The 13,477-nt window shown below is 35.6% G+C and overlaps 2 protein-coding genes and 1 long non-coding RNA gene across 4 annotated transcripts in view; 1 reads left to right on the forward strand and 2 right to left on the reverse strand.

Annotated features, from left to right (window-relative positions):
• Positions 1–13,477, forward strand: part of LOC134845537 (RNA binding protein fox-1 homolog 2-like) — a 57,112-nt gene that overhangs the window by 19,249 nt on the left and 24,386 nt on the right. The window contains exons 1-2 of one of the 2 annotated variants that reach the window (XM_063862469.1): positions 2,393–4,282; positions 4,962–5,291. In XM_063862469.1, the coding sequence (XP_063718539.1) occupies positions 4,271–4,282; positions 4,962–5,291 (342 nt within the window). In that variant the 5' untranslated portion in view covers positions 2,393–4,270. Of the gene's footprint in view, positions 1–2,392; positions 4,283–4,961; positions 5,292–13,477 lie in introns of those variants that run through there. The other variant, XM_063862467.1, reaches the window with a different exon arrangement.
• On the reverse strand, positions 6,229–7,212 carry LOC134846429 (uncharacterized). Its single transcript, XM_063863785.1, has 2 exons — positions 6,912–7,212; positions 6,229–6,754 (listed from the first exon to the last, which is right to left on the reverse strand). Exons 1-2 carry the CDS (start codon positions 7,117–7,119, stop codon positions 6,249–6,251), a joined length of 714 nt encoding a protein of 237 aa, XP_063719855.1. The 5' UTR covers positions 7,120–7,212; the 3' UTR covers positions 6,229–6,248.
• LOC134846387 (uncharacterized) lies at positions 9,302–10,569 on the reverse strand. The gene is made up of 2 exons (XR_010162796.1): positions 10,305–10,569; positions 9,302–9,893 (listed from the first exon to the last, which is right to left on the reverse strand). It is a non-coding gene; the product is annotated as an uncharacterized LOC134846387 (long non-coding RNA).

Below are 13,477 nucleotides of genomic sequence, written 5' to 3' on the forward strand. Positions count from 1 at the left end.
TTGAGTTCGGTTACAAACACAACGCAAAAGTTTTCAGAAACTAAAATTTAGTAAAAAAAAAACTACCTTTTTGTTTATGAAAATATACTTGTCATATATTTTTTATATATAGAAAAATGCTTATCATAGAGGTTTCATACAATTTTCTGTATGTATGGAATTGTATGAAGTTGTATGGTAAAAAGTTTTTCATATATGGAAATTGTATGATAAAAAATTTCGGTCAACCCGGGTTAACTGCATGCAGTAAGCACGTTGATTGGTCTATAATCTCTAAAACAATAGATTTATCTTTTCACAGTTTTGGCAATCATGGAAATAACCACTAATTGGACATATTTTAAAGCAATTATAGAAAACTTTTGCTTTTCTGGTAAAGAGGCTTTAATCATTTTGTAACTGATGCCATCGTGATTTTTTCAGTTGAAATTGTTCAATCTAAAACTTCGTCCGCTAAAATTGAATGCATAACAAAAGACTTATTAAACCCTCTTAGGTCTTTGATCGCTACTGCTTGATCAAAATTTTTATGCCAAGAGCAAGTTTTCTCCTAAACAAAGGAAAAATTAGGGTTGATTATCCAGATCACGAGAAGTTTCATTATTTTATGATTTGCGGCAAAAATTTTCAAACAATCTGAACGTTTGCTTTGTAATATTTTTTCATTTAGTTTTTTCTATCATATTTTTTTCGTGAATTTCGATTAAATGAAACAATTTGATATCTCAGAGTGCTATTGATATTCTTGATGTTTTGTGTAGGATTTTCTCAAAATACTTATGACTCTTAAAATACTTCAAAAAATATAAAACTGCGATTTCTTCGGAGCATAAATTTTTCAATCAACTGATTAATCCGTCTCTTTTTTGCCTATCTTGAAGCTATTATTCTGTTTCGGACAAAATTTTTCAGCATTTTCAATCTCTTTCTTGCTATTTTTTTGACATCCCCGAGAAATCATCTAACTGTTTTGCAAAAGAAAAAGCAGTAAACTCATTTTATGAAGAAATTGGATTTATCAAGAAGCTTGCGATTTGGGGTTTCAGATTGGTATTTTGCTGACACTATCTTTGAATTTTACAAACAGAATAAATTTTCGAGCGGTTTTTCTCCCTTTCTCTATATCGTTATATCGACAAAATATACACAAATAAATGCATGCACAATATCTCCACGAAAGGTCCGCATGTCAGTTTTTTCTTTCTTGGTGAGGGGGGGGGGCTGAAAACTGGTGAAAAACGCTGGTGAAACTGCCTGCGGCGTAGAAACCGATGGCAAAATTGGAGGTAAAAAATAAAAATAATCTATAAGAAAATTTGGCGACCAAACGTTCGAAAACTCTGACTCTGACTTTGGTTCAGATTTAGAGATTCAGCGTTGAAATAATGTCTTCAGGTGCTGTTAATAACACCCAGAAAATCCAATTTTGGGAGCAGACGCAAATTTATGGGCAATTATTTTATCTGGGAATTTTCGATTTTCCGCTTGGTCGGTTTGATACATGACTCCTCCGCCGAATTGGCTAACAAACGTAGCTTGAACCGACAGGCGCCCTAGTGCAGGGAATTATCCGCATTAGAGTGTGAACAATTCATTTAAAGCTTTCAGTTCAGGTGAGCAGAAGGCAAAGCTCCCTAATCCGACGTCTCAAAAAACCGATTTACCAAAACCTTCAACTCCTAAAACTTCAACTTTTTGTATGACTAAAGACAGATTTTAGCCAGAAGCAAACTAAAACTCCTTTTAATTATTTGAAACGCGAGTATATTGATTGTTTCGGTAAACAAAAATGTTGCAGATCTGATTGGTCAAAATGAACTTCTGGCTGTGGTTAAGACCCGCTGGAAGATTCTGTAGATACAATTTGATTTGGAAGCTGCTGTGGGATTATTCTCTGCATGGGTTCCGCGATTAGATACCTGATTGGAAAATGGACAGGGCTAATGCGCTAAGCTCCAAGGGTTCACTTTGTTATAATTTACTGCATGTTCAACAATCAGAAAGATTAAAAAACCGAAAAAATGATCACTTGCTCAATGTCCTTTGTCAAAGTCCACAAATAGTTTCTAAGCAGAGTTGAATCCTAAATATCACTTTGCGTTAAAATTCGTAGTCTGGACAAATGTTCGTATTTGAAATTCGTATTTGACAAATTCTGAAAAAATATTTTTTTCTCAAAAAAAAACTAAATCCGACGGTTTCTGAAAATTCACGTTAAGCTCCTTTGAGATTTCGGGCATCTAACATCTAACCGCAGACCTTTTTGAAACTATAGACCTCTTCATATTTCAAATATATATTTTCGTTCGGCTTAACGCTTATTGCATTCCGTGGATCACCGGCATTTGACATCACAAAGCAACTAAAAGCCGGAGTTATAATTTATAATATCCTGTTCGAATATTCGAAGCGCCAGTTTCATTTCCGTATTATGCTGTGGAGAAAAGTTAACCTGGGTTTAGGGGTCGGTTTGAGCACAAAGGAATATACCTTTGGAAAATTATACCAAGGAAAAGCAAAGTAAAAATTATACAAGTTTTCGGCATTGATACTTTCTCTGTGCAAAAAGCTTAATTTATTGTATTCTCCACGTAATTGCCTGGGCTTAATAGCTTAGAGCAGAGGCTTCGAAAGTAGCCCGAAACATGGAATGAAATTTATAAATTTCTAATTTCCACATTTGTTTTCCTGTTTTATTCCCTTTGCTGCTTTGTTTTGCTGATAATTTGCAACTCTCTGTGATTTTTCGACAGGTACTATTTCAGGTGGAAAAAAGGACTTCAAAGTATATATGTACTTGAATATACATCTGAGGAATGAGTTAACAAAAAAGATAAAAAATGAAGCAAAAGGAACTTCTTTGGAACATAAAATAGTAGGAAAACAGGCGCAGTCAAATTTCCTCGCAAGTTATCCCTTCCATTCAATTTCATTCCATTTGTAGTCCAACACAAAAGTGCGCCGTCACAGAGTTTTTCTTGCCGATCAATTTTTCCAAACTTATCTTCATTTTTTCCTCAAAATTTACCTCTTTTTTCCAGCTATTCGCTCTTTTGCTCCTATAGCCTTCCATTCTAATCGATATTTGTTCCTAAATATATATATTCAACAAATATACTTCTACTAGCTTGCGTTTGGTGTATGTTATTTGCACTCTAATTTGGGAACCATTTTTCCCAATAATTTATCCTCTTTTTCCTCGTCGCTCATTCATTCATTCCCCTCAGTTGTCGTCGTCCCTCTGAAATTCATTTCATTTCATTTCATTTCATTCACTTTCTTTTCTCTTCTGAACTGCGTTGTTCTATCGTGGTGGTTGCCTTGCCTCGTCGATCGCACTTAGATTCTCTACCCACATGCTACAGTCCATTGCCGCCCGGCCTGCTCTTATTTTCCTGTTTTGCCTGCTCTGCTGCCGTGCTATATCTATTCTAGTATAGTGTGTTTGACGACTGTGATATAATATAGCTTTTACCTTTCTTTTACTCTGCCTGCGAAACAACCATTACTGCTGCATGCCCTTGCTCGAAAACACAATACGCTACGCAATACCAAAACCCTAAATCACACCCAAAACACAGCCAAAAATCCCCACTGTCCACCCAAAAACGCAACCAAAAATTTATTTTATCCACTCAAATACTCGACAAAAAACTTAAAAAACTCAAAAACTTAACCTCAACTTTGTCTGCAACTTGCATCTTAACAACTGCAGTTTAAAAACAGTCGTCATCTAGTTAATTCCATTTTTTCACTTTTCTTTTTCCATTGCTTGATTTTATCCTGAAGCATCAAAAACCTTGGCGAAAAACTGACAACTGAACGACGTTTCTCGCGAACATTTCCAAAATTTAACATATTTTGTTATAACTCGACTCAGTTTGTCCAAAAAAAAAAAAGCTTTCGCTCCAAACAGGAATTATTAATAACCCAAGAAACCCATAGTTTTCACGACTTTTGCACACAGCTTGACAATCGAGAATTAAAACCGATTTCGCAAATCGAATTTGTTTCAGTCCGTAGCACCTTGTTTGCATCTTGTATTTGTTCACACAACGACTAAAATTAGCCATTTTGCAAAAGAAATCACCAGGTGCCAAAATTTCAAAACCTTCTGTTTTGCCTCTTCCAAAAAATTATATTTAAAATTCGTCTCTGAACAATTTAACATTTCTATTGTTGTCTTCATTTAATTTACTCAATTATCAATTCGAAAATCATTTCAATTCTGATTTTGTTTCAAAAAGTTTAAACAGTTGAGCAGTGAATAATGATTTACACGGTAAGTTTCAAAAATAGGAAAAAACCGGAGCTCAAACAAATCGGTCATGTCAGCTCAGCTAATTTAAATTTCAGACAAATCAGCCAAAATTTCCTTCAAATCAACAAAAAACCCGTCCAGACAAAGACAGTTTTGGGCGGTTTTCCAATACATAAAAGTAATCAAAAAAATTGAGCGACGACTTACAATCAAGGTGGTTAAATGGTCTTCGACCAATGAGAAAATTTTTGAGAAACCAAAATAAACAATTAAATTTCAAGACAAAAATTTATAAGCTTCAAACCGATATTTTTTCCGCTCAGTTTTAAAGAGATGGAAGAAACTACGGAGTCCCCTTGGGTGTTTTTTTTCCTTGAAACTTCAAGTTTATCCCAAAGCACCTTGAAGTTGAACTAGAGATTGAAACTTTTTCAATCTTAATTCAGATTCCAAAAAAGTTTTTGAAAAAAGTTAAAAAAGCGTCGAGAAAAAACCGAAAAGTGTCCCAACATGTTTTTTTAGACTTATTTACAGCATGGTATTGTAGAAATCTCGTCTTTGATTCATCACAGTCTGATTTCATTTATATAAAAACTCAAGAAAACTTTATAGAAAACTTTGAAGACTCCTCAAAAAAATATATCAAAGGAAAGTTTTCAAAGGAAGTTGCAAAGAGCTAACATAGTTCATTGATTTGCAGGGACCGGTTGCAACTGTTCCCCTCAACGGTCAAAATGGGAGCCAGGCCGGTCTGTTGGACCCCACGGTATCTTCAACTACGCCAGCCACCGGAGCACCTGCCGGCAACACTATAGATCACGTGGCCGCACTGGCAGCTGTAGCCAATCACAATGCAGCTAACATGATAGCGTCGGCTATTGTGCCCAACGGACAAAGTGCCGACGGGAAGTTGTCGCCCGCGGCACAATTCGACACCTCAGGAATTTTGGCGGGTCAACAACAACAGGCGAACGAGTTGATTCAAGCGGCTCATGAACAAGCGATGAATGCTCAGAAAATTAAAACAGAGGTCAGTTGTTTTTTGTTTTGTATCATAACTTGCGAGGGAGTTTGTTTACTTCGTTTAATTGGTCCATTTTGATGTTTTTTGAGAGTTGCAAAAACTTGGAGCAGACAAATTTACCAAAAAGAAAAATCCGCCAAGTTTGCAGCGAATTAAATCCGGAATTGTTAAGCGACCCTGAGACAAAGCTGCTTGTAAACATTTTCTGAAATAGGTATTTTGATAATGTAGGTAAAATTTCTGAAATAGGTAAAACTAAGTCTGTCTGTTCTAACTTTTGCTACTTACCATAGCGCGTTTGCTTTTTTTGAGTAGACGATCTATTTGAACCAAACTATAGCTCAGAAAATTTCAGTTACGCATCATACAGAAAAGTGCTGCTCAAAAACATTTATCAATATCAATAATTCATCGCTGAGCTTTAAGCATCTGTATGCAGCATCGGATTTAAGGGGGGGGGGGGCAGACGCCTCCTCCCCTCTGGGATTCGATCCTCTGCCGACCAATAGCCCCCCCCCCTTGGCACTATTTTGAGATATCCAATTTTGGCTGACTGACCCAAAAAATTTTCTAAAGGCGCCTTTGGCGCCAATATATAATAATTTTGAGAGGGAGTGCGCGCCAAAAAACACTTTCCAAAAAGGGCTTAAAACGCTTTTTGGTCTGTTTTTTCAAAAATTTGCCTACGGCGCAGAAAACTTGGTAAAAACAGGGTGTTTCTAGCGATTTGGGAGAACTCAGAAATACAATATGGTCGATTTGAAAAAATTTAAAAAGGTTGACCAAAATTTCGAAAAATTTTTGAAAAGCTTGTTTTCAAAAAAATTTTGTTCAACTATTTTTGTTCGTGGGCGCATGAAAATTATTGAATTTTTTTATTTACTGATTTTAAAAGTAATTGTTTTAAATTAGATTTCATGATATATTTTATATGGTTCATTTGAATAATGAAACATTGTTTATTTAATCATGATAGTTTCTGTAACAGTAAAGCATGTACGTAGAATCGCCATTTGAAAACTGATTCAAACACTCTCGGAACAATCGATCTCTTTCTCGTTTGATGTCGAGGTCTCTTTCTGTTTCCGCGACAGCTCCATTAGAATCTTGAGTTTTATCATTCGGAACGGCACAGTCAATGTGGTTCACGTCAAAAAGGGGTAGGATTACACCCTTATTCATCAGAGTTCTCTCCAGGGTCGGATAGACACGAGGGTCTGGGAACCTTTCTCGAGACAAAATCCAAGCAAGGTCCGTTTTCATGACTCCAACTTCGTAGCAAAAATAAAGGAGAGCAAATTTATTGTCCAAGTAAGCAACGTACAGGTTGTTGTTCGAAGCTCCGTAGGACTGAACCACGAACGCGCCCAAAGCAGTTCTCTGGAGTTCGCGGGGTTGCCTAGCAACTGCCTCGGTCGTCTTGTACTCCACTCCATTGTATCCAGTGCTATTCATGAACAAATACCAACCTAAAGAAAAAAAACTGGTGATAATTTACTTCCTTCAAGTTTTTGATCAATCGCCATCAAAATCCAAAAAGCTAAGAAATCGTTTTTTTTTTCAGAGGAATCAAAATTTTTTCACTACCGTTTTTAGTTTTCCTGATTTATTTCTCGCTTGACTTGCCTTGTTCGTCCTTGGCAAAGTGGTAGTCGACATAGCTGCATTTCTCTCCCATGTCTCCAAATTTCTCGGCTCGTTTCACTTCGTACCATCGACCCGCGAACAGTTTTTCCGAGACGTGAACAGGCGAGACATAAGGGCAACTTCCCTCACTCGTTCCGGCCGACGCTAGCTGGCATAAAACTGTGAGAGAAAAAACAAACTTGATCATCGTTGAACAATTTCTAAACAGCTATTTCAGAAACAAACATGATGACCTTTCAACTTAAAGGTATAATTTGAAGGTAAATATTACGGAATATGATTTTCAAAACGTTGTGGTATTTTGACGAAAGCTTTTTAAAACAAAGACAAATACTGTTGTGAAGGTCAACCATGTTATTTCAAACAAGGGTCAAAATACATTGCAACTATACCAAAAGCCAACTGACATTAAAAACGATAGTTTTTGTTCCGAAGTAACTCTTACGTTTGGGGTGTTTTTTATGCAGGCCAAAGTCAATTTGTGCCAATCTTTAATTAATCGTTTTCACGGAATTTTTAATATTTATTTTTTTTGTGATGCTGCAAAAGTTTGAAAGTTGCCAATTTCGTCAACTTAGCATAATTGATCAGCACAAAAGTGGTAATTTTCTATTCATGCGTAGTTAATGCGATGCATTCATTTGACTCCGAAATTTTTAGAAAATGAACTGTGGTTTCTTAATTGACCCACACAATGTGTTAGTAGACAGGGGATCTAGGATTTTCTCGAGGGAGGCGGATTTTCAAAAAAAAAATTGAACAACTTGTCATTTTTCTAGGTCGACGAAATTGATGTGATGTTGCGAGTGCTCCCAGAACACTATAAAGACCCAGTTTTGTGAACAAATTATGCGCCGCATGCAAATTTTTAAAACAGCAAGTCAAAAATGCCGTTTTGGAGCACTTCTTGGAAAATATTGACCAAAAATATGCGTTTTTTTTCGGCGCGCGCTTCTCTTCGAATTTAGTATATATTGACGCCGAAGATACCTTTAGAAAAATTTTAGTGTTGGTCGGCATAAAATTGATGACATAAAATAATAGCAAGGAGGGATATTTTGATTGATGAGCGGGTCGAATCTCTGAAGGGTGTCCCCCCCCCCCCGCCCCCTGTAGGTATGTGCGAATAGTACGTTTTGTACCTCTCAAATCATAGAAGCATACTATACCTAAAATAAGCTGAGATCATGTACAAAAACAAGAGATTGAAAGACATCTTTAGTTTTTAGTTAAGAGAGATCAGCGTGGTATGACTCCCAAGGTATCTTAGTTAGTATGAGCAAAATATGAGCAGTTAGTGTGAGCAAACTTATAATCATTAGCTAGTGGGGTCGCAGCTCACTAGGTCCTAAATTTTTAGCCAAGCTAATTTAATGTTGACAGAGTATCGACAAAAGAAAATGCTAAGTTGATAACATAAGTTCTAAGTTCGTTAGCTTCAACAGTACCAATTATTGGGCACAGAGGAAATCTTTTTTTTTTAATTTTGAATTTCTTTTTATTGGTTTTGAATTTTATCAATATTTTCGATAAAATTTAGTTGAGAAATAAAAAAATAGTCTTGTTTCAAATTAACATTGAAATGATAGACCATTTCATGTCATGAAAAACAAAATTACAATTGATAGTTCTACTGATTAAGGCATAAACAAATTTCTAAGGCATAAACAGATTTCGTGAAAAGGAACTAGAAAGTATGCACGCATTATTATAAAACGACTAAAGTGGCAATCTTTTAAAGCTATTTTGCCAGAGAGAATTTGTTGGTGAAATTGATTAAACCATCCATTTTAGATAGCATAAAAGCTCGGAGATTTTTTTTCTAAATGGAAGTTTTGTCGAGTTTTATAGCGTAAGAAAACACGTTGGGTCGCTACTTGAGCTGCAGAGAAAATCTTCAAAAATGTTTTGTCGAGAAAAAATGGACAGAACTTCTTAATAATCATAACAAAGATTGAATCATTAAAATGGATTCTTTAAGCGTTCTTCTTTAAAATAACACTATATCACAAAAATAAAGGTAACATTTAATCATCCGCCACCTCGTCGTTTTTTTTTAAATGAGCGACGAAATTCACACAGATTCAAAAAAATAGTTCATTTTTCTTCATTTTTTGTTTTTGTCGAAAAGTGGTTATGCTTGTGGCAATCTGAGCTGGTTTCAGAGAATCCGGCTGTATTTTTTATTTTAGCCTACATGAAAACCCAGATGACAGTATGAAGATAAAAAAAAGTTTGATGCAGTGATTCTGTTTGACAATTTGTTTATCGAAAAAATTATGCTTCGATTTGATGAAGCCTACTAATCGCAAGCATGATAATACAACTCAGAGGTTAGTAAAACAGAAAATTAGGGAAAAAAATTGCGAGACGATTAAATCCTGTAAATTAATTTTTTGTAAAATGAGTAAAATCATCAGCGATTTATTTTCAGTTTTTGACACCATAACATGCCATCAAAATCCAGACCACCAACCGCCGCCAGACGAGCCAAGCAATTGCGGTACACTTTATCTTGCTCTCGTTTCATGTTGAACTCCTCTTCGATTCGTTTGTTATTCACTTCGTTGTCACGGACGGGATTCGAACCGCCGCAATTGGCTTGATCCACATCGTGCATGTGTACGTCAACTCCCCTGCTAGTTAGAATTCGTTCGACTCGATTTAAGTTCACAACATCAGGAAATTGTTCACGTGACAGAATAGAAGCATCAAAATGTGATCCAAACTTTTCGTCTTCGTTGCAAAAATACAGCAGAGCAAAGTGATTGTCCACATGAACAATAATGAATTTAGGTTGGGACTTCAATTTTTCTCTGCTGGAAACTTTTGGGCTCGAGTTTTGATCTTCGAAAACTCCGAGAGACGTTTTTCTTAACTGATAACGCTGCTTGTACGCCACGAAACGTGTTTTTTGTTCAGACCCGTCCAAAAATGTTTGATTTGCCAGAACTTGCCAACCTAAGGCGAGACAACTAGATAAAACTAGATGTTCTAATTCTTCAAACAATTATAAAAAAAAAATTTCTGATTTCTTTGCTTTTTTTTCAAAATTTTTGCGATAATTAAAATCCATTTTTAAGCTATTGGTTTTTAAAACTTGTTCTGAATTTTTTAACAGTTTGAGAAAATTAATCAAAACAAGCAGGGGTAGATCAATGATTTTCTCGAGGGGGGGGGCATTCTCAAAGGCCCCTGTAGACAAAATATGGGGTCTTTCAGCTAAAAATGGATGTCTTAAAATAACACCAAAGGGGGGACCCTTTGGGTAATCAGGTGGTCGAATCTCTGAGGAAGGAGGGACGTACCCCCAAATTCCGCTACTGAAACCAAATATACGGGTTTTTATAAAACCAAAAATAAATATCTTGCCTCTGAAATTTTTCGATATTGAGTATTCTACAGTGTTGCATTTCTCATCGTTAGCCAGATTTTCTGCTCGCCTTACTTGGAACCATTTTCCCGAAAACAGTTCACTGGACACATGTGCAGGCGCCATGTATGGACACTTTACTCTACCTTGGACAGCAGAAAAAAGAATTATGGCTAAACTTAGTAGGACTAAAAGAGGCATCACTTCAGAAATAAATGCTGTCGACAAAATATTTGATAAAAGTTACACAAACAGACAATTTAATGAAATTGTAGCTTGAGTAAATATAAGATGTTCTACTTGATCTCAAGTAATAGTACCATTTGCTATCAAAATATCACATAGAGATCAAGCTTCTTAGTCAAGTTCCGACACTGATTCTTTAATTTGGTTTATAATTGTTTTTTTTTTCATCAAAATGTCTCAAAGTTTTTAATTTTTCGAGCAGGATATTAATAAGTCCATACATATGGAGATCATGAGTTTGTGACAAAATGGATGTTACTAAGAGTGTAGAAACCAGTACCAATGGGTAAATGTTTGGTCGGTTGAGAACTCCTATTTGATGTCGCCCTTGTTAATCCTAAGTGTTCCAATTTCTAATTGATCCCCCATTTAAGCTCGACTTATTTACCAGTCAACTCTCGATTTTTCAAATATGTAAAACGCTTTCTTGGGGTACTTAAATTCTGAAACAAAACCCCGAAGCGCAAAGCTCTTGTTTGATTTGAATTATTGCAGTTGAACTTGAAACACTTTTAAAATGCCTTGGTATACTATTTCCAAAGATTCACTTCACAATGAAACGGCAACAAAGATATCTTAGTTTTTTATTTAAATATCTGAGGCGCATAGCAACAGAGAACGTGCCTAAAATTAGAGAAATTCATTGTGATTGCAGCGACCTCTTTACTCGCAAAGCCCCTCCGCACAAATAATTCAATCAATGCTGAAAAAGACAAACAAAACAGTCAGAAAATAAACAAATCGGAGCGAGGGAGGGAACCCATTGATTTCCTTCGAAAATTTGATTATGGCAGCAAACAAGTCTCGGTCTGAACAGCAGATACGGTTGATTCGGAATGACACTTAAATGCGTTTAAAAATCCACTTTTCTATTATTCCAATTACAAAAAATTATAATAACTGCTGGTTACTATGGTGACGTGATTGCCAAAAAAATACCACTTCATCGGTCAATAAATTTGGCGCGTCAATGATTATTTTCAGAATCACAGCTCGCAAGCGGGGATGGGGGAGGGGTGGTCATAACTTCCAAACATTTACGGCACTATTTCATCCAATGTGTCCCAAATTTAACAGGTCACTAATTTAGGAGCAGGTGAAAACGAATGAACTCCCTTGAGCGGAAAAAATTCCCACATTTTCATCATAAAATTGGTAGTAATAACCATTATCATATTTCTTATTTATTATTTTCATTCACATTTTCCGGTTTGAATGGAATACACAATGCGGTAGGAAAACCGCCTGCTAAAAAGAGCATTTAGTTATTTCAATGCGACAAAAAAAAACAAGTAAAAGTTGAATATTTCCATTAATTCTTCTCTTTCTTTATCAGTAATGGAACTCATGTTCTAATCTAAAATGAGGTGCTTTGAATTTCGATTGGAAATTCAAACCCCAAAAGGGTATCAAAGTCGAGAAGAATTAGAAAAGCAACTCATTTTGTCTAATGCATCTTATCCCTAAGCGCGTGCAATGAGCCGAAGCTCAAAATTGTATCAAAAAGCCGAAAACCTAAATACAATGGGTCCACAATGTTTCATCCCATTCACCAAGGATAGATTATAAGAAGACCCCCAGCATTTGAAAAAGATGTCATTTTTCGATTTTACGTAACAGTTGCGTAATTTTTAGTTTATTGGGCGCTTCTGTGTTTCATTCACGTAATTTTTCCTCTCACATCTATCGAAAAATTGCAACCCCGTAATTTGAAGATGAAAGTACAAAAGAACTCTTGGGAGATGGATGATAATTACGGCAGTAATAAAAAAGTGGGTTATAATTTTGAAATGGGAGCAGAGTGACAAAAAATGGATCAAATTTTCCCCAGCAAAGCAAGCCAAACGGCTCAATTTTCAGGGCAACATAAAAGCATAACCATAACAAAAAAGCATTTTATGAAAAAGAATTTTCAAAGTAACCAGCAAGGAGAGAGCAAATCGCATACTTGGAAACTTATTTTGCATGGAAGAGCGCAGCTTTTTTTGAACTAAGAGGAATGTTGCTCAGGGGCGTAAATGAGGCAGCGTGGAGGGGGGGTAGCACTTCAGGATCTTCTTTAAGTTCAATGTCATCGACAACCGTTTTCCCGTATTGTTTTTAAATAGCAAAAAAATTTTCTGGCGATTGTTGGAAAAACTTTTGGTTTTATCAAACTATTACACAATGAATATCGTCGTCCTTTTTAAGTGCAAAGATATCTGACTGATCCATAGAAGAAAAATATTTCAGTATAAAAAGATTTAATTTACAATTTAAATTTATATTGATTTTGAAAAAGTAGAAAACGAAGTACTTTTTGCAGATTTTAATTAGAAAAGTTTTGACAAATTTAAGCAGCTTCTGCATGTTTTTTTCATGAAAAATTGATGATACTTATATAAAGAAAAATTGTAATGAATTTAGATGGTCAATAAAGGGCGACCAATTTTGTTTTTATGCTGCCATTTTGACAAGTTGTATAAGCTTCTATACATTATTCATAAGTGCTTTTGTGTTGTTTAAACAGAAATGTATGCGCTTTTGTTTTTAGATTTTCCAATAAAAACAAGCTTTATTTTAAGAAGAGCAGTTTTGGGCGGCTGAATTCCATTTTTGTCATTTATTTCGTTCTTGAAAAAATAAGCGCTCAAAAAAAAACTAGAGCACGATGCTTGGAAAAAGGACTTAGCTGGAAAATTGAAATTATTTTTCATGAAATACCAAGCAACAACGTGAGCAAAAAGCAAGCGGGCAAAAATTTAGATGCAGAACGACCATGCTTTAACGGATGTTAGATTCTGTATGAATTGTTTTGCGGAAATTTTATTTGCGCGAGCCTTTGAAAAAACTCTAGAAACCTCAGAAAGACCGCATCTTTTGACCTCATCTTTATTACCTCATCTTTTGTCACGGCAACTTATTTTTGACCGAAAACGTGTTTTTT

This window comes from Symsagittifera roscoffensis, chromosome 5, assembly GCF_963678635.1.
Source record: "Symsagittifera roscoffensis chromosome 5, txSymRosc1.1, whole genome shotgun sequence".
NCBI lineage: Eukaryota > Metazoa > Xenacoelomorpha > Acoela > Convolutidae > Symsagittifera > Symsagittifera roscoffensis.

Coding starts and splice junctions, on each gene's coding strand:
- LOC134846429 (XM_063863785.1), bottom strand. CDS start 7,119: ATGATCAAGTTTGTTTTTTCTCTCACAGTTTTATGCCAGCTAGCGTCG. Junction 6,755..6,911: donor CTTTGCCAAGGACGAACAAG/GCAAGTCAAGCG, acceptor TTTTTTCTTTAG/GTTGGTATTTGTTCATGAAT.